This window comes from Marmota marmota, unplaced genomic scaffold, assembly GCF_001458135.2.
Source record: "Marmota marmota marmota unplaced genomic scaffold, marMar, whole genome shotgun sequence".
Lineage (NCBI taxonomy): Eukaryota > Metazoa > Chordata > Mammalia > Rodentia > Sciuridae > Marmota > Marmota marmota.
This window is the reverse complement of record NW_025999960.1, coordinates 15563295-15588544: the sequence shown is the minus strand read 5'-3', so window position 1 is coordinate 15588544 and position 25250 is coordinate 15563295. Positions and strand designations below refer to the sequence as shown.

At 47.2% G+C, this 25250-nt stretch overlaps 2 protein-coding genes across 10 annotated transcripts in view; one reads left to right on the top strand and one right to left on the bottom strand.

Moving 5' to 3' along the window:
* Positions 1-25250, bottom strand: part of Prpf40b (pre-mRNA processing factor 40 homolog B) — a 108083-nt gene that overhangs the window by 1964 nt on the left and 80869 nt on the right. For 2 of the 3 annotated variants that reach the window (XM_048802670.1, XM_048802673.1), the window contains one exon: positions 22327-24406. The exons of the other annotated variant lie outside the window; for it this stretch is intronic. In XM_048802670.1, coding sequence (XP_048658627.1) covers positions 24385-24406 — 22 coding nt within the window. In that variant the 3' untranslated portion in view covers positions 22327-24384. Of the gene's footprint in view, positions 1-22326; positions 24407-25250 lie in introns of those variants that run through there. 3 annotated transcript variants of the gene reach the window in all.
* The window catches only part of Fmnl3 (formin like 3), a 69656-nt gene that overhangs the window by 24995 nt on the left and 19411 nt on the right, over positions 1-25250 (top strand). For 4 of the 7 annotated variants that reach the window (XM_048802668.1, XM_015493318.2, XM_015493317.1 and 1 more), the window contains 16 exons: positions 7958-8041; positions 10240-10320; positions 10595-10671; positions 13881-13964; positions 17135-17287; positions 18497-18605; positions 18780-18856; positions 19377-19470; positions 20530-20604; positions 20708-20818; positions 21100-21249; positions 21633-21734; positions 23216-23495; positions 23922-23990; positions 24080-24204; positions 24398-24600. In XM_048802668.1, coding sequence (XP_048658625.1) covers positions 7958-8041; positions 10240-10320; positions 10595-10671; positions 13881-13964; positions 17135-17287; positions 18497-18605; positions 18780-18856; positions 19377-19470; positions 20530-20604; positions 20708-20818; positions 21100-21249; positions 21633-21734; positions 23216-23495; positions 23922-23990; positions 24080-24204; positions 24398-24600 — 1874 coding nt within the window. The remainder of the gene's footprint in view (positions 1-7957; positions 8042-10239; positions 10321-10594; positions 10672-13880; positions 13965-17134; positions 17288-18496; positions 18606-18779; positions 18857-19376; positions 19471-20529; positions 20605-20707; positions 20819-21099; positions 21250-21632; positions 21735-23215; positions 23496-23921; positions 23991-24079; positions 24205-24397; positions 24601-25250) is intronic. The other 3 variants (XM_015493322.2, XM_015493320.2, XM_015493319.2) reach the window with 2 other exon arrangements.

Below are 25250 nucleotides of genomic sequence, written 5' to 3'. Positions count from 1 at the left end.
AGATACTAAAAGCACCAGCCAAGGAGTTCAGATTTCTTTTGTAAATGAATAAAGAATATTTCTGAACCAAGGAGAAATGTGATCTATTTTCCATAGTTGGAAGTTCCCTTCATGTGTGCAGGAAAAGTGGGGAAGGCAGTGCTGGAAGCAGATGTGCCAGCTAAGAGGTCGTCCCATAGGCTGGGAGTGAGCAGCCAAGGCCTGGCTAGGTGGGATGGAAGAGAAGGTGCAGGTGAGAGGCCTCGGGAAGGAGACTTACTGGGCCTCAGTGAGAGATGGGCTATGATGTGGGATAGGGAGAGATGTGACTCCAGAAATACTATGTCCTCCAAGTGCAGTTACTGCCTATTGGGCTTCCCAGGCTGGAGGACAGAGCCTCATGAAAAAAGAGTGAGGACCTTGCTTGGCTGCAACAAGATGTGAGGCTCTGCCCCAAGACTCCCTGGCTTTGGAAAACCAGCTGCCCCCAGTGGAATAGTTTCCATTCTGCGTAACTAGGGAGTGTGTGGGTCTGGCTAACCACGGGGAGGGGCTGAGGAGCCAACAAACAGATCAAGTTGCTCTGTGGTAACTTTTTAGCTAGGGCCTGGGGGCTTAGCTGGGAAACAGCAGTTCTACTATCTGAGATTGTATACTTCTTGACTGGTAGGTGACCTGTGGTTTCAGCCCAGATCAAGTTACCTGTGGAGGTTACCTGATGTCAGGTGTGAGGTCAACAGTGGGGCAGAGGGTAGAACTGGTACTTTGTTGGCATTGGGGACATGGTCAACTTCCTTTGCCTTCTCAACATCCAACAGAGGAATCCTCCAGGGTAAAGAAGAGTCCTCAAGAGTGTAATTGAATTTAGAAAAAGCCATCTCTTTGTCTGGGTGATGCTGGCCTTCTAGGACCTCTCCTTCATTTGACTTCCCTGGTGTGAATTGCAGAGCTCAGCCAGAGACATCTGGCTAATCCATTTCTTTTTCCTGCAGGCTGCTCAGGAACTTGGCCCATGATTGCTCAGCAAGTCATTTCTGGTTATAGAGTCATCAGTGACCACAGAAGCACGTTCTCCAGACATGGCTTTAAGCCTGGCAGTTTGTCCCCAAAATGGCTTCAAGCTATTGCAGACACTTTTTTGGGGGGGGGGAGGTACTGAGGATTGAACCCAGGGGTACTTATCCACTGAGCCATATCCCTGGCTCTTTTTTATATTTTGTTTAGAGAAAGGGTCTCGCTGAGTTGCTTAGGGCCTCAGTAAGTTGCTGAGGCTGGCTCTGAACTGGTGATCCTCCTGCCTTAGCCTCTAGAACTGCTGGGATTACAGGAATGTGCCACTACAACTGGCTGATGATGCCTTCTGTTATAAGGAATCTGAGCAACTTTCCCAGACATCTAACAGAGCAGCCCTAGAGAAATCTGCACGTGTGGCTAGAATTGTGATGAACCCATTTGCTCCCGTACACAAGGTCCTATTCAGAGGGAGAAGGGGAACAGTGGGGAGCTGCGCTGTTGAGGCTGTGGAGTTTGACAGAAAGGGACTGGAGGCCTACAATCCAGGGAGGCCCTACATTATTAGAACTCTGTGTCATGAAGGGGACTGCTTGGAGTATTTACTCCCATTCTACCAAGGCGGAGAGGGGTTGCCTGTCTTGTTAGTGTGTTTGACTGTTCCAGTGATTTTCCTTCTGCTCTAGGATAGATAATTCTTCACCCAGAACCTTTTGCAGATGATTCGGGCTCATTCTAGACTGTCTCAAATTCTCCAAACCCAAGCTCTGGAGAGGAGCATAACAGGAGGATGGGAGGGAGGCTGGCAAGAAGAGCAGGTTTGAGCTTAATCTCCCCAGTGTGGCAACAAAGCCAGCTTTGGATCTGTTGGTTCTGCAGTGAGATATGGCCATCTGTCCATTCCTTCTTCTCCCCTGTGCTACTCCAGCCAGTCATGGGTCTGGGGAAAAGTGTGGGTGTTTGGAGGGGCTGCTGTACTTCCCGTGTCTGAACCTTTTTTAATTTTAGCTCTTGGCCCTTTGATCAAACTCTGATTTTTTTGGTTTCCCTTTGACAGGATTGCAGTTTTGCGGGGGAATTAGGAGAAGTTGTGCTAAAACAAGATAAACAGTGACGTGGAGGTGGCAGCGTTGTAGGCCATGGGCTGGGCTGGCTGACTGGCCAGCCTGCTGTCTGGGAGGGCTGGATGGAAGAGTACTCCCGCCCTGCACACTGGCCAGCTGGCTTGTGTTAGAGCACTGGCTGAAAATAACTCTCATTGTCTGGGAGCTGCTACTGTGGCAGACTGTGTCTGCTAAGGAGCCAAGCTGGAGGAGTTGGTGCCTTCTATCTCCTTGAGTCCTCACCCTTTGGGAGTAGTGCCCAGCTTTGCCCACTGCCCACCAGTAGACACATGGAGGGCAGGCTGAACTATTCTGACTTTCTTTCCTTTGTGCCTTGGGTTGCTTTCTTCATCCCTGGCCTGGGGGGCAGATTTGTTGTGTGAGGGGGATCCTTCTGCAGTAGCTTCCTGGACTCCCATGCGTTGTGCCTCCTCACTGCTTTCCACCTCTGCTCATCTTTCCAGTGGGCTGATCGGCAGATGCCAGGGAGGGCTTAGCAGGAGCTTCGGCCAGGGGCTTAGTGGCAGGTTGAGAAGCATAAGGAACCTCACTTCACCTGTGGAGTCATTCTAGATTTCAGCTCCCCAGGGATCTCCATCCCTGTGGGTTGAGCACAGGAGCTGAGGCTTTCCCACTGGGAGATAGTCCAATCATAGCAAACTTGATAGAAAGTGGTTCTAAGAAAGAAGGCATAAATAGAATCACTAACTCACTTTCTTCTGTATTTGCTCAAAATAAATGACCTCTTTGCTGGCCTTCTCTAAAACCTCCACAATCCCTTTCCCAGGAACATTTCAGAAGTCTTTCTGCCTTTCTCTCAGAGGAGCTATGCCATATTTATCTCTGTTTCTAAGATTTATCATGATCAACTAGAACCAACAGAGACAGCTGAATAGGGATTTTTTGGTGGTTCCTATTTCTGTTACTTGGGTTTTCCCCAGGCGGGAGAAGACTGGCAGAGTAGGGGTAAGTCCCAGAGCAGGGCCTACAACTTTGAAGGAAACTCCAAACCCCACCAGCATTTCCCTTCTCCTGCAGTGGGCAGGAAATGGGGAGGGGCTAAGTAGCCTGGGGGTGCAGAGCAGGAAGGAGAAAGGAACCTCTGTGGGCAGAGCTACCTCCCTCTCCTGTGGCTTCACTGGGGCCAACAGGGATCAGGTAGGGAGTAAGGAAACTTTGCTGGCGGGACTGGGCCTTTGCTCACATGGAACCCACCAAGCAGGCAATCTGCCTGGCCTCCAATTTGCAGTAAGCTATTGCAGCCCTGCTGGAGGAACATCAGATCCACGCCTTTTGGCTTCTTCCTGTTATGGGTTTTTATTACCAGGCTTCTTGCTGGTTCCCTCTGACTTAGGAATCAGTCCCAGAGTTGCTTTCAGTTTGAGTTCATCTTCCCCTTCTCCTCTTGTTTGGTATTGTGACTGTTTGGATTGTGACTTGTCTCCTCTACTCCATCTTTTTTTCCTAACTCCAAGGATGGTACTATTCAAATTGCCTACTAGTCTTATATGAAACAGAGGGATCAAAGAAGGAGTAAAAGATTACTCTGTAGCCAGAGTGTTGAAACAATTGCTGAAGGAGAGACAGGAGCAGAGATAGATAAGCCAGAAGCAAGAAGACAGGTCCCTAGATGTCAGACATTGTACGGATTTTTGGGGAAGAAGTAGAGAACTGTGTCAACACCCACAGTGTTCCAGACACATACAGACATATGTTGTTTATCATTTGACCCTCATAAAGCCCTGTGAAGTAGTGAGATTATTTCCAATTTATGGATGAATTCACTGAGGTTCCATAGTTATTTTGGGCCCTCTGGCTCCATATTCAGTGCCTTATCCTCTCCAACACAGCTACTGCCTTCCTTGTTTAGTGAGGCTCTCACTGAGGAGTTAAGAAGAACTTCACAAATGGTAGAGAAACAAGCCTTTGACTGAGACCAGAATCGTGTCAGCATTGCTCTCTGGCTGTTTCCAGAACTCAGGAAGTTGCCCTTCCGAAGGGTAGAGTGGCTTCCTCAGGACACTGGAGCCCTGCCATCATGCATATTATCAGGTGGAGTAGGAGCCTTGGTTCCTTGTCTGGCAGGAAAAGAACTGTCCTGGTTCTGCTGCGTTGGCTGGTAGCTCCCCCCATAGTTGGTAACCCGCTTTTGAGAATGCTGGAGGTTGGGGATTACCCCCTACCTATCTTCTTCTCATCATACTTTAGCCCTCCCTGAAGAAGCAGAGAAGGCTGGGACCACTGTCCAGAAAGTGCCACCAAAGTTCTAAGACAAAAGGATAAGGGCATATGGTCAGGGCTGTTTCCTGTTTCTGCCACTTGTTTTCAACTCCAGGAGTCCATTTTTCTGAGACACTAAAGTTTGACTAGGTCCCTGATTTGTCTCTTCTATGTTTTCAGATTAGGGTTCCCAAAGGGTATGATTTTGTCCATTCTTGAAGCCCAGAGAGGATCAAGCATTTCATCACCAGTTCACCCGGTGAGGAAGTATGATGCTGTGGCAACTGACAGTGTTGGCCATGATAGGAAGCTGGCATAGACAGGACATGAGTGAGGTCTGCCATAGTAGCAACAGGCTATCCCTCCCTCTCCCAACAGCTTCTTCCAGGGGAGACAACAGCAAACTATTTCCATGGCACATTCTTGGGAGAAGCCGTCAGATGACATTGATGTGCTTAGGATATGCACAGCCAGGACCAGCCCTAGTGACTGTGTCTACTCAGTTCTGTCTTGTGTTCTGCTAGTAGAATCCTGGCCCCAGGTAGACTTAGAGATCAGCTCTGGGCCTGCCTTAGACCTTTGGGTTCCTATTTGTTAAGGTTTCCTGCTCCTGTCCTGTTATCTAAACAAACATATTGAGATTGGCCCTTAGCAAAGCAGTTCCAAGGAGAACATGGACTTTACATTTGCCCCTCCTGCTGTTAACTGCACAGGCTGTGGGGAGGACTGTTAGCCCCTTTCCTGTGGACGTTAAGGCAGAGTGGTGGGGAGAGGTGCTATGAGGTAGTCTTCTCCCCTTCTTTCCTCCTCTTGCCTTCTACACTTCTCTTCCACTTGTAAAATCCAACCAGAGACCTCAACCCTGCTTCCTTTTTGGAGGCATAGTGACCCTGTTTCTATCTAGTATCCCAGAGCTATCTAGGGCCTCTTTCCTCGTGGTTCCCCTACCCCCCAGAACTGAACTAAGGACCTTGCCATGCGCTCTGCCACTGAGCTAAATCCTCTACCCCTACCTGGTGCCTCTTAACCCTCAACTTACCCTAAACTTATCTTCAGCTTACCCTCCACTAGGTGCATGCCAGCATGAGAGTCTATAAAAATAGACATGGTTTCTTAGGAGTGAAATGAGCACCCAGTTGGTTTAATCATATGTGAGATAAGTACAAGATAAATAGATAGTATGGTAAATAAGTGATATTTAAGGATCTCCTCTCAATCCCTTAGAAAATGGAGGACCCCCTTCCAGTATTCTGCTTCTGGAATAATGCAGGGCCTATGTGACTTCTCCAGCCCTGGCACACATAATTCATGTCCCCAGGGATGAGGATGTCAAGGAGTAGGTAGAAGTAAACCAAGTGGTCATGCTTGGATTACCAGGGAGTGGGAACTGGACACAGAGCAGTAGGCAGAGGAGATAGATGAAAGGTTGGCTCTCCAGGAGGCTCGGGAAAGACTAGATCCTTGAAAAGTCATGTGGCTTTTCAGATGGCTGTGGCACTTCAAATGAGGGATCATATTTGATTTAGGTCTGTGGGCAAGGTGCAATGATCTGAGCAAAGTGTCAGACTGCTTAAGAGGCATGGGTGGGACCTGGCCCAGGTAGCCCTACTGATGAGAGGGGAGAAGTGGCTGCAGGGAATGCGGGAGGGGAAAGTAGGCTGGCCTCTCTCACATACTTTACTCAGTCTGTTCATTTAGCAAATAGTAATGTAATAAAATAAAATGATTCCTAGGCTCTCCTTTAGTATTCTACATTAGAGTATCTCAAGGAGGGTTCTTGATAGTGCTCTGTCTTGTGTGTGTGTGTGTGTGGGGGTGGGGGGTGTGTGTGTGTGTGCATGTTACTACAGATTGAACCCAGGAGCATTTTGCCTCAGAACTATATCCCCAGCCCTTTGTTAATTTTTATTCTGAAACAGGGTCTTGCTAAGTTGCTGAGGCTGTCCTCAAATTTGTGATCCTCTTGCCTCAGCCTCCTGAGTCACTGGGATTATAGTAACATCTGGCTACTGCTGTGTCTTAATTGGGAGAGGGATCATAAGAATACTACTAATACACAATTATGTAGTTTATGCAGATATCTCTATGTTGACAAATTGTTCTCTAGCTTCTCTATTTGGCCAGATTTTAATGACTCATTTAACATTTGCTATATTATCTATTAGTGAAATTAAATTATGATTGATACAATTTCTGAAGAACTTCTGAGATTTGGTTTTAAACTTTACTGCTTTTGTTTCATAATTGACTATCAAACTGTTTTACCCCTAAATTTTTATTTTAAAAAGTCTTCAAAAATAATCCCATGCTGTTTAATAAATACAGCCATTTATTATTAGATTAAAAAAATAATACTACTAATACTTGAAGTTCTAAACTTTTGTAAAAATGTTTCTAAAAATATTTGAGCAGTTTACTTTGCACATATGTTCTTCTCATTCACTTGCATCCTGATTCAGGAAAAGAGGTAAAGTGGCTATATATATAAAATAGATAGATAGTCTCTGGGTGATTCAGAGAACCTGCCTGTGCAAGTGTGTGATATAGGAAAGTTATCCATCTTGCAGGTGGAAAACCAAATTGAAAGTTGCTGCTTTAAATTGATTGCCTTCAAAGTTTTTTTTTTCTTTAAAAAAGTTCTTTTAGTTGTTGATGGACCTTTATTTTATTCATTTATTTTTATGTAGTGCTGAGAATTGAACCTAGTGCCTCACACATGCTAGGCAGGTGCTCTACTACTGAACCAGAACCCCAGCCAGCTTTTAAAATTTTGACCTGTTTCATGTTAAGTACATTTTACAGCATGACCTATGTGCCTGTGAAATATATATATATATATATATATATATATATATATATATATATATATATATACACACACACACACACACACACATATACATATACATATACATGAAATATATGAAATGGAAGCATCATGAAACATTGCTTATGCTTCCTTTGCAATAAGTCCTGTTTTCTTCTATCCTATTCCAAATTTAAATTTTTTTTAGTTGTAGATGGACACAACACCTTTATTTTTTATATATATATATTTTAGTTGTAGTTGGACATAATACCTTTATTTCATTTATTTTTATGTGGTGCTGAGGATTGGCCCAATGCCTGGTACATGGTAGGTGAGCGCTCTACCACTAAGCCAGAACCCCAGCCCCATTCTAATTTTTCTCTTTTTTTCAGTATTGAGGATTGAATCTAGGGGTACTCTACCACTGAGCTGCATTCCAAGCCCTTTTTATTTTCTTTTGAGATGGAGTCTGTTAAATTGCCCAGTCTGGCCTTGAACTTGTGATCCTCCTGTCTCAGCCACCTGAGTAGCTGGGATTATAGTTATGTACCACCCCACCTGGCTCTGTTCTATTTAAATCTTTTCATTTTAATGGAAATAAAGTTAATATTGATTCAATAAATTGGTTCCACAACCTGTTTTAGAAAACCTTGCTCAGCCAAACTCAACTAATAACAATGGGAAGGCAGGAGGATTGTCTCTCCCTTCAGAGCCTAACTTATCAGCAACAGTCATGATGAAGTCTGATGGCATAGGAGGGGAAGGTATGGCAGTCTAGCCTTTCTGTCCTCCAATGGGGGAGGTTTCAGCCTGTTGACTCAGCTTTTCTCCTCAGAGCTCCATGAACCTGCCTCCTGACAAGGCCCGGCTCCTGCGGCAGTATGACAATGAGAAGAAATGGGATCTGATCTGTGACCAGGTACAGGTTGGAAACAGCAGGGAGGTGGGGAGTTGCACAGGGTTGGACAAGGTGATAGGTAGCAAGGTCAAAGGCATCATCTGCAGCACTGACCAGGGCTTGGCCTTAGTCTATGCTGATTTTCTGTTCTAAGGAGACACAGCTGATAGGCCAGTCTCCCACACAGGGCTCTCCTAATTTTTCCCAATGGACAGTGGTGTCAAAGTATGTAGGGCTAGCTGTGGAGCAGGTTGTTAGTTTTACCAGCAGAGCCTGTTTCTGCCTTTCCCAAGGGTCAGGGTTCTGCCTGGTAGGGTATCCCAGAAGAACCTTTATCTCCCTCTGCTCCAGACTTTACAAATAGCAGGGAGTATCTCAGTATATACAGGCCTCTAGGAATGAGGCACCTCAGTCCTCGAGTGTTCTGTTCCCAAATCTGAGAATAGTCGAGGACTGCAGCTGTCTCTATATGAATAGTGTTTAGAGCTGGAAGAAAAGAGAGATCATTGTTTTGCTCAGAACCAAGGTTTTCTAACATCTACCACTTGACTCTTTACCCTGCACATATTTAAGGTCCCAAGTCTTTGAACTCAGCCTGACTGCAAGGCTGAGAGAGCTGACTTCTTTATCTCTTGGTATATATCAAAGTAACTGGCACAGAGTATGGGCAGTGTGTTTACCTGGCACCTTGCCGTGGAGTTTTCTCACCAATAAATTTATTATTTCTTTTCAAGCTCTGAACAAAATCATAATTACTAATGTTTTTGAATGCTGATTGTGTTATCACATTCTCTATACATATTAAACGGTCTCATTGCATTCTCACAAAAACATGTTAAGGAAGGCACTGGTTGCATTTTATAGATAAAGAATCCAAGGGTTTATAACCTGCCTAATGCTAGGAAGTGGTGGAGGCAGGATTGGGCTAGGGCAAGCAGGTGCCAAGTCTTTGCTACCTATTCTGTTCCACTGCCTCTCAAGTCATGCTGCTTGACCTGAGCTAGAATTATGATACAGATGTCCCAGTTCAAGCTCCTCCTCCTCCAATGAGTCTGGTTTCCTTGCTTTCTGCATTTAAGAAGAGTTGGTTAGCACCTTCTTGGGTTTGCGAGCACAACAGCCCTTAATACTGAGATTCTCTAATTGCTGATCTCTAAATCTTTTTCTTTTTTTGTGGGAGCTGCTGGGGTGCTTTACCACTGAGCTTCATCCCAAGTCCTTTTTTTAAAAGTATTTTTAAAATTGTAGGTAGACACAATACCTTTATTTTTTATTTATTCATATGTGGTGCTGAGGATTGAACCCAGCACCTCACACACACTAGGCAGGCATTCTGCCACTGAGCCACAACCCTAGTCCCCATCCCCAGTCCTTTTTATTTTAAGACAGGGTCTCATTAAGTTGCTAAGGGTCTTACTAAGTTGCTGAGGCTGGCCTTGACCTTGAAATCCTCCTGCCTCAGCCTCCTGGGTCTCTGGGATTACAGGCGTGTGCACACACACACACACACATACACGCTCAAGATCATGTGATTATTTCAGCTTTCTCAGATTTTTCTTTCCTTTTTTTCCCCCTTTCATTTGTTTTCAAGTCTGCTTTTCTAACATTACATCATTCGCCTGGACCCCTTCTGGCCCTTCCACCCCAAGTTCATTTATCTCAGTTGTGGATTCCCTTTTCAAACCAGAATGCTAAATTGTTTTCTGAATTTCCTATTGGGTCAAATGAGCTGGTTGAGTCAAAGTAGGGAGGGCATAGTTCTGTGCCCTGTGTAGAGGGGATTGAGAAGTGATCTTGCTGAGGAGCAACCTTCAGCATTTGAGGTTGTTTTGGATCACTGGGGCCCGGGGCCTGGGCAAGTAGCAAAAAGTGCATTTGTAGCCCTGAACTGTTACCACTGCAAAACCAATCCAGTCCCAACTGCAGAGTTTGGAGCTGTGAAAGCTGAGTTCTGTAAGGCTCTGTAATATTTTGTGTATTATTCCCAGTTCTGAAACCCCACATCTTTTTAGCAAGTAACAGGCTAAAGAAGATTGCAACAGGTGTGATAAGGCAAAGAACCCCAACCATGATATAGGCAATGCTAAGGACAGGTGCCAACTGGGAGACTGAGTCTCCCCAGGTTGAGCATTGTAGGCACTCTTCTTCCTTAGTTTCCTTGTTTTATCCTGTGATTCTGTGCATGCACATAATTACACATATGTACATTCTTCTTATAGGAACGATTTCAGGTGAAAAATCCTCCCCATACTTATATCCAGAAACTCCAGAGCTTCTTGGACCCCAGTGTAACTCGGAAGGTAAAGTATGGAGATAGTGGGACCCTGTCTTGTTGCCCTTCATAGCTCTGTGGGGTTTGGGCTCAAACCCTTTGCCATGGGGGTTAGGACATCTTCTGAGCAATGGGAGGTGGATTTCTGGCCTCTGAGGCTAGGGTCCTGGACTAGCTGCCCAGTACTGGAGGGGAGGTCTATAATTGGACCCTTGTACCCCCTCCATTTCCTGTTCTGCCCTTTTTTTTGTACTGTAAGTTGGATGGGGGGACATTAATGACAGAAGATTCCATGTTTACAGAAGTTCAGGAGGAGAGTGCAAGAGTCGACCAAAGTACTTAGGGAACTAGAGATTTCACTTCGCACCAACCACATTGGGTAAGTCAGATTTGGCCATCCCGGCCTTTCCACCTGGTCCCAGGTGTTGCTTACCACACTGAAGATGATTTGCTTATTTATCTTCCTGCCATAGGACAAAGTAGCCTCTTGAATGGTTCTTTGCTCCCCAGAGCATTACGCTGTGCCTTTCTGGCTTTTCTTCCCTTCAGCTCTGCCAGCAGCTGATTGGATGCTTCAGGCAAGCATGGGGCCTCTCCTGGGTCCTCAGTCTGTGGCTTTGAGTGGAAGACATTCCCATAACAGCTGAGAATGGAGTCTGCCTGTGGCCTGGTGCTGGGCCAAGGAGGGCCCAGAGAAGTCTGAGGGTGGGGGAAACATACTCCAGTGGGTAGCTGAGACCTAGTTTTTATTCAGCAACTCTTTGCACTTTTTAGCACCCAGAAGGTTATTTGCTTAGTTGGGTGAAAACAGTCTTAGTTCGTGAGGAGAGGAAGCTTCCTAAAGCACCAGGAAAGAAGATGTAAAGTAGTGCGGCCAGGAGTTGAATGTTTCCTGTATTCATAGAGCCTGTGTTGCCAACCCATTGAGAGGGCCCTCAGGATCTGTGTGAGTCTTTGCAGCCTCTGAGTCAGGTAACCAGAACTGCTGAACAGGCAGAGGGCTAATTCAGGGAGGTACAGAGAAAGAGGGAAATGCCTCAGTTTTATGAAACTGTCACCAGCAAGGGTATATGCAGCAAAAAGGAGAAAATGTGTGTGCATGCAGAGAGGATAGTTAGGGACACCTTATATAGAACTGGAAGCAGGGGTTCCCTCCTGATAGAGGGGTCTTGCGTGAATGGTGAGTGAGAAGTGGAGCTTAGGGTAGGATGTAGGCAGTGTAGCTGGGCATGTGCCAGCCCCAGGTCCCTGAACTTCCCGAGAATGGGGTGTAAAGAGCCAAATGACATCATCAGCCTTTCCTCTCCTGTCATAGCAGCAGCCTGCTTGTCCACCATGAGGCCAAGCCTGCCTGGGGCTCTTCAGCAGGAGGGGACACCTGTTTGTAGCCAGCTGCAGCAGTACTCAAAAGGAAGCGGTACAGGAGAGAACAGGAAAGGGATGGTTCCTGGCCTTGGAAACTGTGCTGTGGGGGCCAAAATATGGCTTCCATACCTCATCTGTGAGTCTGACATGCAAAGCCAAGCCACTGCAAAAGGTGTGGCCAAGCCTTCACCTATGGTGAATTCCATCACAAAAGGAGCACTAGCTGGGCTCTTTAGTTAACCTGTATATGAGGGTGAGAGTGACATGGGCAATGTACTACCAGCCACCTACATTACTTGAATAGGCCTTCTCTCCCTTGTGGGCTCTGTTGTTTTCCTTAAATCCTGTTGAACAGTCAGGGCAAAGATAGGGGTCTACTCCTTTTGGAAGAAGGCCAGAGAACAATGTATGACAGTCTCCTCTGCCTTCCTCCTTTACCTGCCCTCTGGCATCTGGCCAAGGACTAGGGCCAGAACAGCCTGGTTCCTAGGCCCTAGGCCACTTGGCAGTTGGCATACAAGTTAGAGATCTAAACCTGGTCCTTGGTTCCCAGAGAATAGCTTAGTGCTTGCATTTTAGGAGCCCTGAATCTGACCTGAGGCTTCTCTAGGTAGTTATGTAGGACAGCCAGGATCCTTCTGGCAGGAAGTTTGTCAGGCTGGCTTGTGGGGGCTACAAGGTAAGAGGGGGCCAGGCAAGGTAAGGAGAGGAGAGTTCTGCTTTGGCCTCAGCCTGATCTGGTTGGGGCTTGCAGAAGCATGTATGCAGTCCTGCAGATGGGAACTCAGTCTTTGGAGTTGGGGACAGCTCTGAAGTGGGATTCCAGAGCCCCATCACCTCCTCCTTCCTCTCTGGTTTGTATTGGTTTCTTTGCCTTGCCTAACTGCCCTTTAACCTCTTCTCAAAGTGTCAAGATCCCGAAAATAGCAGTGTAGACTCAGACAGGAAATGAGAAGGGGGTGGGGAGCTGGAGAGCAGACAGACAGGAAATGGGAGGCCTGTAGGCCCCCAGAGAGGAAGCTAACTTCAGTCAGCTCCGGTGTCAGTCAGCTTCAGCCAGAGACTGCTGCCAAATCTCAGCCAGCACTGGTGTTCTAGCCCCGGCCTCTCTCCAGACCTTGGGGTGTGGCAGGCCAAGCTGGTGTTCCAGCTGTGGGGAAAAAACAGACCTGCAGGGGGCAGGGAAGTTGGGTGCAACTGGTTTATATAGATCCCCCAGACATTCCAAGAGAATAGAGCACTCAGGAGAGCAAGGTTTCATCTGAGGGTTTTATGTCTTTGCAGTAGAATGAACCTATCTTATAACAGTCCCATTCAGAATTCACTCTTAACTTTCTTCCTAGAGATATCTTAGCCCCAAAGGAGCAAAGGCAGAAGGGCAAAAATGCCATAGGACATTGTCCTTTAGGTGCCCTGTTGTGTACCTGCTTGCCTCCCTGGCTGAGGGGTCCAACTTTTTAGTCAGGCTCCAAGTAGTCATGGTATTCTGGAGTTCCTCCAGTTCCTGATCATTCCCTCAGGCATTTCTAGTTACACCAGGCTCACTGTCTAAACACACAAACCCGGGCTGGGGATGTGGCTCAAGCGGTAGCGCGCTCGCCTGACATGTGTGCGGCCCGGGTTCGATCCTCAGCACCACATACAAACAAAGATGTTGTGTCTGCCGAAAATTAAAAAATAAATATTAAAATTCTCTCTCTCTCTCTCTAAAAAAAATAGTTCAAAAAAAAATAAAAATAAAAAAAAAAATAAACACACAAACCCCTATCCCTTTGCTCACTGCTTCCCAAAATTGCTATCCTTGAACTCAGAGCCATTTGGCCCAGTAAGACTCTGTTCCAGGGTACTTTCTGGCCCTTCCTGCCTGTGTCTTGACTGAGACATCAGCTAAGCTGGGGACTTGCTGGCTCTGTCGAACACAGCTCTTCACATGGGCTTGTGGTAGCTGCTCTGGATGCCTCCCCAATTCTTCCAACAAATACTGAGCAAGGACAGTGTGCCTAGCCTTGTGTTAAGCCTAAAAGATACAGAGGATTATTGAGCCAGGGTTCCAGGCTGGTAATATAACCATAAATGGGTCTGTCAGGGGTTTTGGTCTTCAGAATTTTCCCAGCCTGGTGTTAGGTTCTGGGAGAACTGAGGGGGGGGCGTTGTTGAGTCAGAGGCCAATCATCCTCTACTCACTTTAGCAGATGCCTTTTACTCTGTTTCCTGTATTTGCAGGTGGGTCCGGGAGTTTCTGAATGATGAAAACAAAGGCCTGGATGTGCTGGTGGATTACCTGTCCTTTGCCCAGTGTTCTGTCATGTAAGTACCACTCCAAGGCTAAGGGTGGGGACCCATTGGGGAAGACACAGTCCTGTTCTATTGAGAAGAAGAAGGGTGAGATTCCAACAGAAAAGATGGAAATGGGACTCCCAGGACAGGAGGAAGTAGCCCAGAAGTGGTATGGAAGTGGACAGGCAAACCAAGGGCATGTCTTGGGAACAGGGAAGATTGGCCTATTGGCTGGAGTAAAGATGTTTTGGGGACTGGAGTGATATGGAAAGGGAACTTGGAATCAACCCAAAGGATCCAAATGCCAGGTTGTAGGCAATCCAGGAAATGTCCTGGCTTGTGGAAGAGATGCTCTGGGGGGATCCATCCATCTCTGCAGAATTAAGTCTTCATAAAGCCACTCTAGGCCCAGTTGTGAATGGGTTACTTCAGGTCATTATTGAACCCAGGAGCAGTGAGCATTACTTTTGATCTGGACAGATGGATGAAGAATTTGGTAACCTTTTTTAGGCAGCCTGGGGACTTGGATATGGCCACAGGAAACAGTGTGGTATAGTACAAAGAATGAGGGCTTTCAAATCATACGAAGCCAGGTTTGGCCCTCACTTGTGTCATGTACTATCTGTGTAACTTCAAGCACTTTTGTCCTCTTCTATGAAAGACATCCATGTTTCAGAGTTGTAAGGATTGTATTTGGAACATATTAGGTCTACATTGTAGTAGCAGCTTTGTTATTAAATGTTATTCACGTCAGTATGCCTTACTATAATTATCTGAATATGGAAAGAGTAGTGATACTGATAATAAATGAGATGGCCAGCACATTCAGAGTTATGCCCTAGACAAGTCAGCCCCAGAGAGAATGATCATCCTGGTTTGCTAATGACTTTCTGCAGTTTACCTAGCACTGAAAGTCCCATGTCATGGGCTATGGTGGCCCCTACCTAGACTTTTACTTTTCTACTGTCTCTGTTCCCCTAGCCATTTTCCTTTGTCCAGCAGGTCTTCAGTCTCATGACCTTAGGGACACAAACTAAGGTTCCTCACCTGGGTTTGGTCTCCATGTCACCAAGAATAGTCCACTCCTCATCTCCATCCCTGCTGAAACCATACCTCATGATCCTCCTATCTCTTTAAATGTGTTTTTTTTTTTTTTTGATATTTTTTTAGTTGTAGATGAACACAATATCTTTATTTATTTATTTTTATGTGGTGCTGAGGATTGAACCCAACGCCTCACACATGCGTGGCAAGTGCTCCACCACTGAGCTACAACCCCAGCCCTTTTTTTTTTTTTTTTTTTTATACTGGCAATTAAACCCAGAAGCACCACTTAGGAGCCACATCCCAAGGACTCCCACCCACACGTTTTGTTGTTGTTGTTGTTGTTGTTGTTGTTTTCTGGAGACATAGTGTCTCACTAAGTTGCTTAGGGCCTCACTCAGTTGCTGAGACTGGCCTTGAATTTGTAATCTTCCCGCCTCAGTCTCCCAAGTCTCTGGGATTATAGGCATGTGCCACTGTGCCTGGCTTCTAAATGTTCTTTTTATAGAAAGAAATGAAAAACATTTGCTAAAGTGAATTTTTAAAATTCAGAACCTTTATAGTAAAAAGATGTAGATAATTTTTCCAAATAAGCCTAGCTTATTTGGAAAGCAAACAAATCCCAGCTGCTTTAAACCAAGAGCACACTGAAAACTTAGTACTATATTAAGTGTCCATGGAAATACCTTTGATTCTTAAAAAGACTCAGGGAAGTGAGAGAATGTGTTTTGGGAAGGGATGAGGCCAGATAGAATCTGAGTAAGGCATTTACTGTAAACCATTAAGCTCTCTCTCTGTCAGGGAGGTTCCTCTGAGGTCTACTGAATGGCCCCCCATTAATTACTTCCTGATTCAGGACTCTGATTCTCACTTTACCTCATTTGGGACATTTGGGCATCTATAGATATCATTTTTTCTACAAAACCCCAGCCTCTGTATCTTTTACCTGGGGCTGTGTGTGTTTGTGGAATGGAATGCTCTGTGGGGGAAGAGCCTGTGAGAGATGTTCCTTAATCCTTCATGACCTACAGGGGCAGAGGGCAGTAAGAATGTGCAGGACTGCTTCTCAAAGCATGTACCTGGATGAGTATGTGTGAACGAAGACCCTGTGGGTCATTGAGCTCAGCTGTCCTGTTTGCCCTGGCTACACTCACAAACTGCTGATGTTGGGAGACATGTGATCCCAGAAGTAGGAAGTGACAAACTGTCTCAGCTGCTGTAGAGGCTAGACTGCAGATCCTTAGTCCATAATCTCAACCTGCATATTTCTTCCCCCAGGAAAGCTAAAGCTCAAGAAGCCTCTATATCAGAGAAACCTAGAAGCCTCAAGTAGCCAACCTTAGAAAACCTGGTCATTAAAAACTAATGTAGGCACCAAGTTCAGCCAGAGGTAGTTGTTGTGCTCCATTTGTGTACAATGTGTCAAAATGCATTCCACTATCATGTATAACTAATTAGAACAAAATAAAAAATTTTAAAAAAACCAATATAGTGTGGGAGCTGGGATGTAGCTCAGCAGTGGAGTGCTTGTCTAGCATTTAAGGGCCCGGGTTTCATTACCAGCACCTTGGTATGAAGAGAGGGGAAGCCAGCCAGAGCTAGGTTAGGGTAGTGGTGTTCCTTTTAAGCAGAAAAGACTATGCCATTCTGGGTTTGGTGGGACCTCCTTTCCTGTCCATTCAGAGCTACTCAATGCAGAATAAATTGGGTATTGCCATTGGCCAACTAGCAAGACCACAGTTGGCACATTCCCTACCCTCCTTCTGGAGTGAGATTCTCCATGTGGAGCCACAGCTGCTTTGAGATGTCCCATCTAAGGCTGGGAGTGCAAAAAGATAGCAGCCCCCACAGTCCTTGGGCCATGGGGACACCATTCCTCCTGGAGTTGCCTGGCCAGTGGGGAACAGAGGAACTGGCCTCTCCGCATCCCATCTCCTCAGATCCCTCTTCTGGAGCTGCCTATGCCTATTCTGCCCTGTCCTGTGTTGGTGGCTCTCATGATCAGGACCAGGATTGAGTCTCTGCTTCCCAATTTCGCTTTCTCTTCTTGCTACCCTTGCCTGAAGAGTCGGGGACAGGCTCACTGGGGGGCTTGGCACAGAATTTCTCCTGTATATGTGCCTGTGTGTGCGCATGTATGTCCTTTCATGCTCCAGGTTTGACTTTGAGGGTCTGGAGAGTGGTGATGATGGTGCATTTGACAAACTCCGGTCCTGGAGCAGGTCAATCGAAGACCTGCAGCCGCCCAGCGCCCTGTCGGCTCCCTTCACCAACAGCCTCGCTCGCTCTGCGCGCCAGTCTGTGCTCCGGTATGTGTGTGCTCGCTCTTCCCGCCTGCCTCCCACCCCAGCCCCAGTCCAGGTCTCAGTAACCGCGGTGAGTGCTCATGCTCCTTCCTTCACTCTTGCTTCCAGGCTCAGCTCTCTTGCCCTCTGCCTGCCAGTCTGTCTCTGGTCTGTCCTCTCTGTCTCCTTGACTCTGCCCAGCAGTCTGTCCTGGGTAAGTACATGGTCCTTAGCTGTGCCACCCACCTGGGGTTCCAGCTCTCCCCCTCCTTCATTCCTCACTCTCTTGGCTATTCCTCCCCAGCCTCTTGGGCAGGGCCTGGGCTTCAGTGGCTGATCTAGCTCTTGTACTCATGTATTTTCCTCTAGCTCTCATTCTGCCCATCAGCTGCTGGGAGAGGAGACCAGCTCCCATTCACCTCCCTGCCTCTCACCTTCCCTTCTTCCTTCAGGCCTTATCTCTCAAAGTCTGCTACATGTTCCTTTGTCTATGATGTCCTAAGAGCCATTCTGCCTGAAGGCAGACAGATGTACTGAATGACTTCTCAGAACTCCTATCCTAGGAGGCTGTCCTTTGGGCCCTGTAGCCTTTTCCTTGGCCTCTCTGTCTTGTGGCCATTCTTCTCTCCCTACTCTCCTATTTGAGTTTTTTGTCCCTCAAACACTACTAATCATTCTAATAAATGCAGAAGCAAATTCCATTCCTGCTTCCTCTTTTTTTTTTTAAACAAAACATTATTGAGGCAGTGGAGGGGTGATGCAGAGGCAGAAATAGCCCCCTGGCCTTCCTAAAGCCTTTGGGGTTCTGTTCTGCCTTTTGGGGTCACAGAAGTGGAATAAGAGCCAAGATGCTCCTGCCCCACTAAATGTGAAGAACAGACAGCAACTGAAATTTGGGGGAGGGAAGGTTCAGATGGATCTCTTTGGACTCAACTCAAGGAGTAGGAAGGCCTACACAACTTCTGAGTATATATTTGAGGGTCTCTGGGATTAGCATGGTATGAACACTGGTTATGGAACTGGGATGTTGGGAAGTTGCTGACAAAGTTCTGTTCTGGGAGGTGAACACACGCTGACAATCTGCCTTCTGCACCCTTCTCGTGACTGATGGTACCAAGTCCTTCTCCTATTTCTGCTGCTAAGGAGCAGCCTGGTGTTTGGGTGATGGTGAGCACTCTTTGACCTTTCATCAGCAGCCTTAAACCCCACCTGACAGCCTGGCCTTTTCCCCAGGTACAGCACTCTACCTGGCCGCAGGGCCTTGAAGAACTCCCGCCTGGTAAGCCAAAAAGATGACGTCCACGTCTGTATCCTTTGTCTCAGAGCCATCATGAATTATCAGGTAAGGGGCAGCATTAGCCATGGGTGCTCTACCTCTTCTGCCTCATCTGGTGAACCAGGAGAGCTAACAGGGCACCAGCTTATGAAAGACAGGTTTGCTAGTGGCCTATGGCCAAGGAGATCTGCTGGGTTCTCCCTTCCCCATCAAGGTCCTCTCCATCTTTTTCTTTTGCAGTATGGCTTCAACTTAGTCATGTCCCATCCCCATGCTGTCAATGAGATTGCACTTAGCCTCAACAACAAGAATCCAAGGTAGGTTCTTGCCTTCCCCACTCTTCTCAGGGCTCTAGAGGTCTGGCCTCTACTTGTCCCTGACCAGTCTGCCTATGTCGGAACCTTGGTTTGGGCCCCTCTCCTCTGTTGGGGAAGTGTCCTGGCTGCACAGCTGTGATCCTGGGAACAAACCTTCCTAACCCATCTTCTTCTTCTTCTTCTTTTTTTTTTTTTTTTTTTTTTGATACTGGGGATTGAACTTGGGGTATTTAACCACTGAGTCACATTCCCAGTTCTTTTTATTTTTGAGACAGGGTCTCACTAAGTTGCTGAGGCTGGACTTGAACTTGCAATCCTCCTGTTTCAGCTTCCTGAGTTGTTGGGATTACAGGCATACACAACCACACTCAGCTCACCTATCTCCTTCCAAAACCCATCACCTCTTTTGCTGCCAAGTCTGTCTCAGTCCTCCAGAAGGACTCCCCTAGTCATGAGCATAAGCTGTGTGGTGGTCAGGATGGGGAAATAAGAGAATTAATCTTCCTTCTTCACTCCTTAGGACCAAAGCCCTGGTCTTGGAGCTCTTAGCAGCTGTGTGTTTGGTGCGAGGAGGTCACGAAATCATCCTGGCTGCCTTTGACAATTTCAAAGAGGTCAGTCTCCTGCTTGCATGTGTGTGGAGAAGGTGGGGAACCTGGTATTTACTTAAAGCACCATTTCATGGGATTTCTAGTGATTTTAATGTTTGAGTGTTTGGCTAAGCAGCCTGCTCCCCAGATTAGGAACAGCACTAAGGTAAAACCAGAACTTTGATCTCATACATGAGAGCTAATAGCTCTCATGCCAGGAAACCATCCAACTGACTGGCTAAGCTGCTGTTGACTATAGTGCAATGGTCCTAACCTGGCCATTATCAGATTCACCTTGTTAACAGTACAGCTAGCTCCCTGTGCCCCACTCCAGACCACTGGAGACTGGGCATCTGTAGTTTATGAGAACTGCCAGGCAATTCTGCTGTAGTGAACCAAAGCAGGTATGTTTATTAGGGGAGGAAAGGGATGTCTCTCAGATAGTTGTCCACTGTTAGTGAGGGGGGGAGAGCTTCTATGTGGAATGTCCTAAGCCTCTGGGCCTGGTTCTGAAACCCCAGTCTGCTTGAACGTAGGATTCCTCGACATTCAGCCATAGCTGTGGTCCCACCCCTTCCTCCTCTCTGGACCTCTTCCCTAGCATCCATTGTTTAAGTCAGGAAATAGCTCTTCCTCCTCGAAGCCCAGGGACTCACAGGAGCCTCTGGACCCCCGCTGGCAGAGGACTTTCCTGCACACTGGCTCCTCCTTTGCATTCCCCTGGGACCTCGGCCTCTTGCTTCAGCCATGTCCTGATTCCTTTTCTCCTTCTGTCAGTAACTTGGCAGCATCAGACTTCTGTGTTTCTTGTTGGCATAGCCCCAGAGGCATTTAAAGTCCAGCCTAAGGGCACAGGCTTTACTGGTTTCCCTTAGTGAGTTGGTGAGAGACCAGAGACCCAGGGCCAGATTCCAGGTCCCAGGTTTTCTTCTACAGTATCCAGAATGGCTCATTTCCTAGATTAGCTGTGGTTAAACTTGGTCTGAACCAATGCCTTTGCCATGATGTTTCTGGGAGCCTCAGCTCAGGGGCTTAGTTTCTGCATGGGGCAGATCTTTTCCCTGAGAAAGTTTGCTCATCCAGGTGTGCAAGGAGCTGCACCGCTTTGAGAAGCTGATGGAGTATTTCCGTAATGAGGACAGCAACATTGACTTCATGGTGAGGAACAGCCTGGGGCAGGTGCATGCCAAGCAGGGCCATGTGCTCCTTAGGGAAAGGGACCATGGTGACATTGTATTTTGATATTTTTATTCTTCACTAGGTGGCCTGCATGCAGTTCATCAACATTGTAGTACACTCAGTGGAGGATATGAACTTCCGGGTCCACCTACAGTATGAGTTTACAAAGCTGGGACTGGAGGAGTTCCTTCAGGTGAGCTGGCCAGGTGCTTTGGTATAAAGATCCAGCTTAGAAACATCAGTGTTTCTTTTATAAAAACTTAGTCCTTGATGTCTTTGGAACTTGCCTGTTTTCTGTGGTCTGGGTTTTAGGACATCCTACAGAGGTCTCCCTAACTAGGCAGCTCTATGAGGGCCAGATACTGACACAGCAAGTAGCAGGAAATCCCTGCATTATATGCTGTGAGAGGGTGACAAAGACCCAAGAGTTTTTAGGTGGTTCCCCAACTACTACTCTTTCTGATTTCTCCCCAGAAGTCAAGGCATACGGAGAGTGAGAAGTTGCAGGTGCAGATTCAGGCATACCTCGACAATGTGTTTGATGTAGGGGGTTTGTTGGAAGATGCTGAGACCAAGAATGTAGCCCTGGAGAAGGTGGAAGAACTAGAAGAGCACGTATCTCACGTAGGTGGCCTCCTTTGTCTGCCATAACCTTTGATGAATGTCAGGGAGGATGGTGATGACTGAGTTTCAAAATCCTGTATTTACCCACTTGCCTCCAGATTGAGTCTCAGGAAGACTTTAGAATCCACTGAGGCTCTCTAGAATATGCTATGGTGTGAGTCACATGCATTCAGACTGCTGCCATTTTGCCTTGTATGTGTTGCTGTTTCATGTGGGGTCAGACCTTGGGCCCTTGGGAGGTGATGTAAAGAAGTCACCTAACCAAGCTGCGTTTGGGGACCTATGGGGTGGGAATGTTGGGCCCAGGTCTTGACTGGGCTTTAGTTCATACTGAGTGCCTAGGCTTTAGGGCCAGCCCTGAACCTGCCATTCCCAACCTGCAGCTCACAGAGAAGCTTCTGGACCTGGAGAATGAGAACATGATGCGGGTGGCAGAGCTAGAGAAGCAGCTGCTACAGCGAGAAAAAGAGCTGGAGAGCATCAAGGTACCAAAAAATCTGGGGAAGGAAAGCCATGGCCACCCCTGGGCTCCAGTGCTTTGGGACGTTGCTCTTCTGAGTTATGTCAAGAAAAGATCTTGATTTACCCCTGAGTTACACAGATGGTGGTGTTCTGATGATTTCACTCTATTTTTTAGTTTGGGAGGGAAGCTGAAACCAAAGTGGGCAAGACACAAGACATACTGGAAAGGGTAGAGGCAGACTGTGCACCCGCAGGTACCCCTGGAGTCCCTTCCAGTCTCCTCCCAACCCATCTTGCTGCTTTTTCCTCCACGTGCTTCTCAACCCTGCTTACAGATCAGGGTTGGAGTAGCTGTTTTTTAGGCCATCCACAAAGTATCCTAAATTATGAAAGCAGAGGCTCCTTATATTTCATTCTCTGCTTTATCCTTCTCCCACTTTTTTGTTAGTTATACAGTCATGCCCCACTGGATGTGGTGGTGCATACCTGTAATAGCTCAGGAGGCTGAGGCAAGAGGATCGCAAGTTCAAAGCTAGCCTCAACAATTTCGAGAGGCCCTAAGTAACTTAGCAAGACCCTGTCTCAAAAAAATAGTAATAAAAAAAGGACTAGAAATGTGCTCAGTGGTTAGATTCAATCCCTGGTATCAAAATAATAATAATGATGTTGTCATCCTGCCCCAACCTTTTTCTTCCCAAGGAATATGATCATGAGCTGAGCCTCTGTTAAGTACCAAATTAGGAAATATAGAGGGTTCAAAGATGGCTAAGACAAAGCCTGTCCATGAGGCTTCCAACTGAGCAATTACACAGGGCCAAATTATAAATAAAAGCAATAAAGAAGGGCTTTACCACTGAGGTTGTGGCTCAGTGGTAAAGCACTTGCCTGGTGTGTGTAAGGCACTGGGTTCAATCCTCAGCACGCATAAATAAATAAATAAATACATACATACATACATACATACATGGAATTTTGTCCGTGTACAACTAAAAAAAAAATTTTTGAAAATTAAAAAAAAAGGCAATAAAGAGACCCCAAGGGGGCTGGGGGTTGTGATTGAGTGGCAGAGCGTTTAACTAGCATGTGTGAGGTACTGGGTTCGAATCTCAGCACCACATATAATAAATGAATAAAATAAAGGTCTGTCAACATCTCCAAGGGCTATGGAGAAAGCAGCTACATCAGACTGGTAGTACCTAAGGAGAATTTCACAGTAGCATCCTTTATCCTGGGTCCTGAAGGATAGGTGCTGTGAGAACAGTCCAGAGCAGAGAGAATGACATTTCATGGTGCCAGCAGAGGGAGGCCAGCCCTTCTACTCACCTCCTTTGCTCTGCTGCACTCCAACTTCCCTTACTCTCCCATCTAGAATTCTGCTACTCTAAGCACCTCACGAGACCCTTATTTGACTATCCTTTGGGTAGGAAATCTCTCTTACTCCCAGGAGTAATGACTGCTGTGCCTCTAGCCCATCCTTCCCTCAATAACACTCTCTGCCCAATAGGAGACATATGAGAACACAAGCCACCAGGTGCATACCCTGCGGAGGCTCATTAAGGAGAAGGAAGAGGCCTTCCAGCGCCGATGCCACCTGGAGCCAAGTGCTCGTGGCTTGGAGCCCATGGGTGTTGAGGCCCTGACCAGAGCAGGCCCTCCAGAGCTGAGCGAGGGCATACCACCCTCAGACCTGGATCTGCTAGCTCCAGCCCCACCTGCTGAGGAGGCCCTTCCTCTGCCCCCACCACCGGCTCCTCCCTTGCCCCCGCCTCCTCCCCCTTTACCAGGTAAGTAACCAGGATCTCTAGGACCAGCGGGGCAGCCACATTGTGGGGCCAAAACCCTAGTCAGCAGTGTCTTCTTTAGCAGCCAGGAAATGGCATCATTTGAAGGATGGAAGGCTATCAAGTCAAAGTTAGAGAAAGGGCTGATGGGGAGCTACCATCTAAGGAAGCCTGGGTTACTGGTACAGGGGTGGGCCTGTTTCAAGAATCATCAAAATGCTGCTTCAAAGCAGCCAAGGAGAGGCTGGAGAAACTGAGGCAGAGACTAGATTGAACCGCCTCTGACAGGACTCCTGGTAGTGACTTGAGCTGAACTCACATCACCTCCTCTCCTAAGAGTCTGTAAGGACAGGTCAGGGGGGCAGAGGAGAGGGCAGCTCAGGAAGTCTCATGACCCCTGGGTCACTGTGCCATTTCTTTTTCCCCTAGGCAAGTGTCCCCCAGCCCCACCTCTCCCTGGAGCTGCTCCCTCTGTGGTATTGACAGTGGGCCTGTCAGGTGAGTGCCTCTAGGACCTTGGACAGGGCTGGTAGAATCAGGGGAATGTGTCCTTGGCTCCATCCTCAATGATACTCCTTTCAAACTAGCCATTCGCATTAAGAAACCTATCAAGACCAAGTTCCGGTTGCCGGTCTTCAACTGGACAGCACTGAAACCCAATCAGATCAGTGGTACTGTCTTCAGTGAACTGGATGATGAGAAGATCTTGGAGGTGACAGGGTCTGGGGCCCAGAAGGGTGGGGCTGAAGACCAGGTTGCCAGACCTCCTGGACTTCTGTCTTCAGGCAGAGTGGGACCAGGGTCAGCTTCATGAGCCAGAGCTAGGCTCGTGCTGAGTGTACTGCCAGCAGATCGTTGCGTAGTATGAGGCTGCAGTATTTTCCCTTCTCATCTACTCTTGCCAGGACCTGGATCTGGACAAGTTTGAAGAATTGTTTAAGACGAAAGCTCAGGGCCCTGCCCTTGACCTCATCTGCTCCAAGAATAAGACAGCACAAAAAGCTGCCAGCAAGGTGACCCTGTTGGAAGCCAACCGTGCCAAGAACCTGGCCATCACCCTGCGCAAGGCTGGCCGCTCAGCTGAGGAGATTTGCAGGGCTATTCACACGTGAGGCTCCCACTGACCTGGATCTGGTCCCCAACCAGTTGGCAACCCAGCTCTCCACCCAGGAACCTGGTTTTTCCTAAATTCCAGGGTTCCTGACAGAGTTCCTCCACCCTCTATCATCCACTGTCCTGGCCAGAACTTATTGCATCCATGCTACGTGCCAGGAGCCATGTGAAGTGCTGGAGATGAACCTAGACCTTCACTCAGGGAGCTCCTAGTCTAGTGGGAACAGTGCAGTAATACCAAGTGACACCACCTAGAGGGCAGAAAGAGTAACATGACTGAACTTTGTGATGGGGGGGGGGGGCTTCCCAGAAGAGGTGATACCTCAACTGACATCTAAAGGAAGTGCACACATTAGTCCAGTTCAGGGCCCAGAGGGAGGAGCTTGGTACCCTGGGTACTAAAAATGGAATCTGGCTTTAATGTAGGGAGGAGAATATAGGAAGGACAGGGTAGAAAATTGGACAGAAGTCCTGCAGGCCTGCTCAGGTGTTTGGACTTTATCATAGGTACAGAGGGAGGAAATTGATGGACTTACATTTATTGATTGATTGGCAGTACTGGAGTTAAATTCAAGGCCTCAGCGCATGCTAGATAAATGCTCTACCACTGAGTTACATCCTGAGTCCGGACCTCCACTCCCTTTT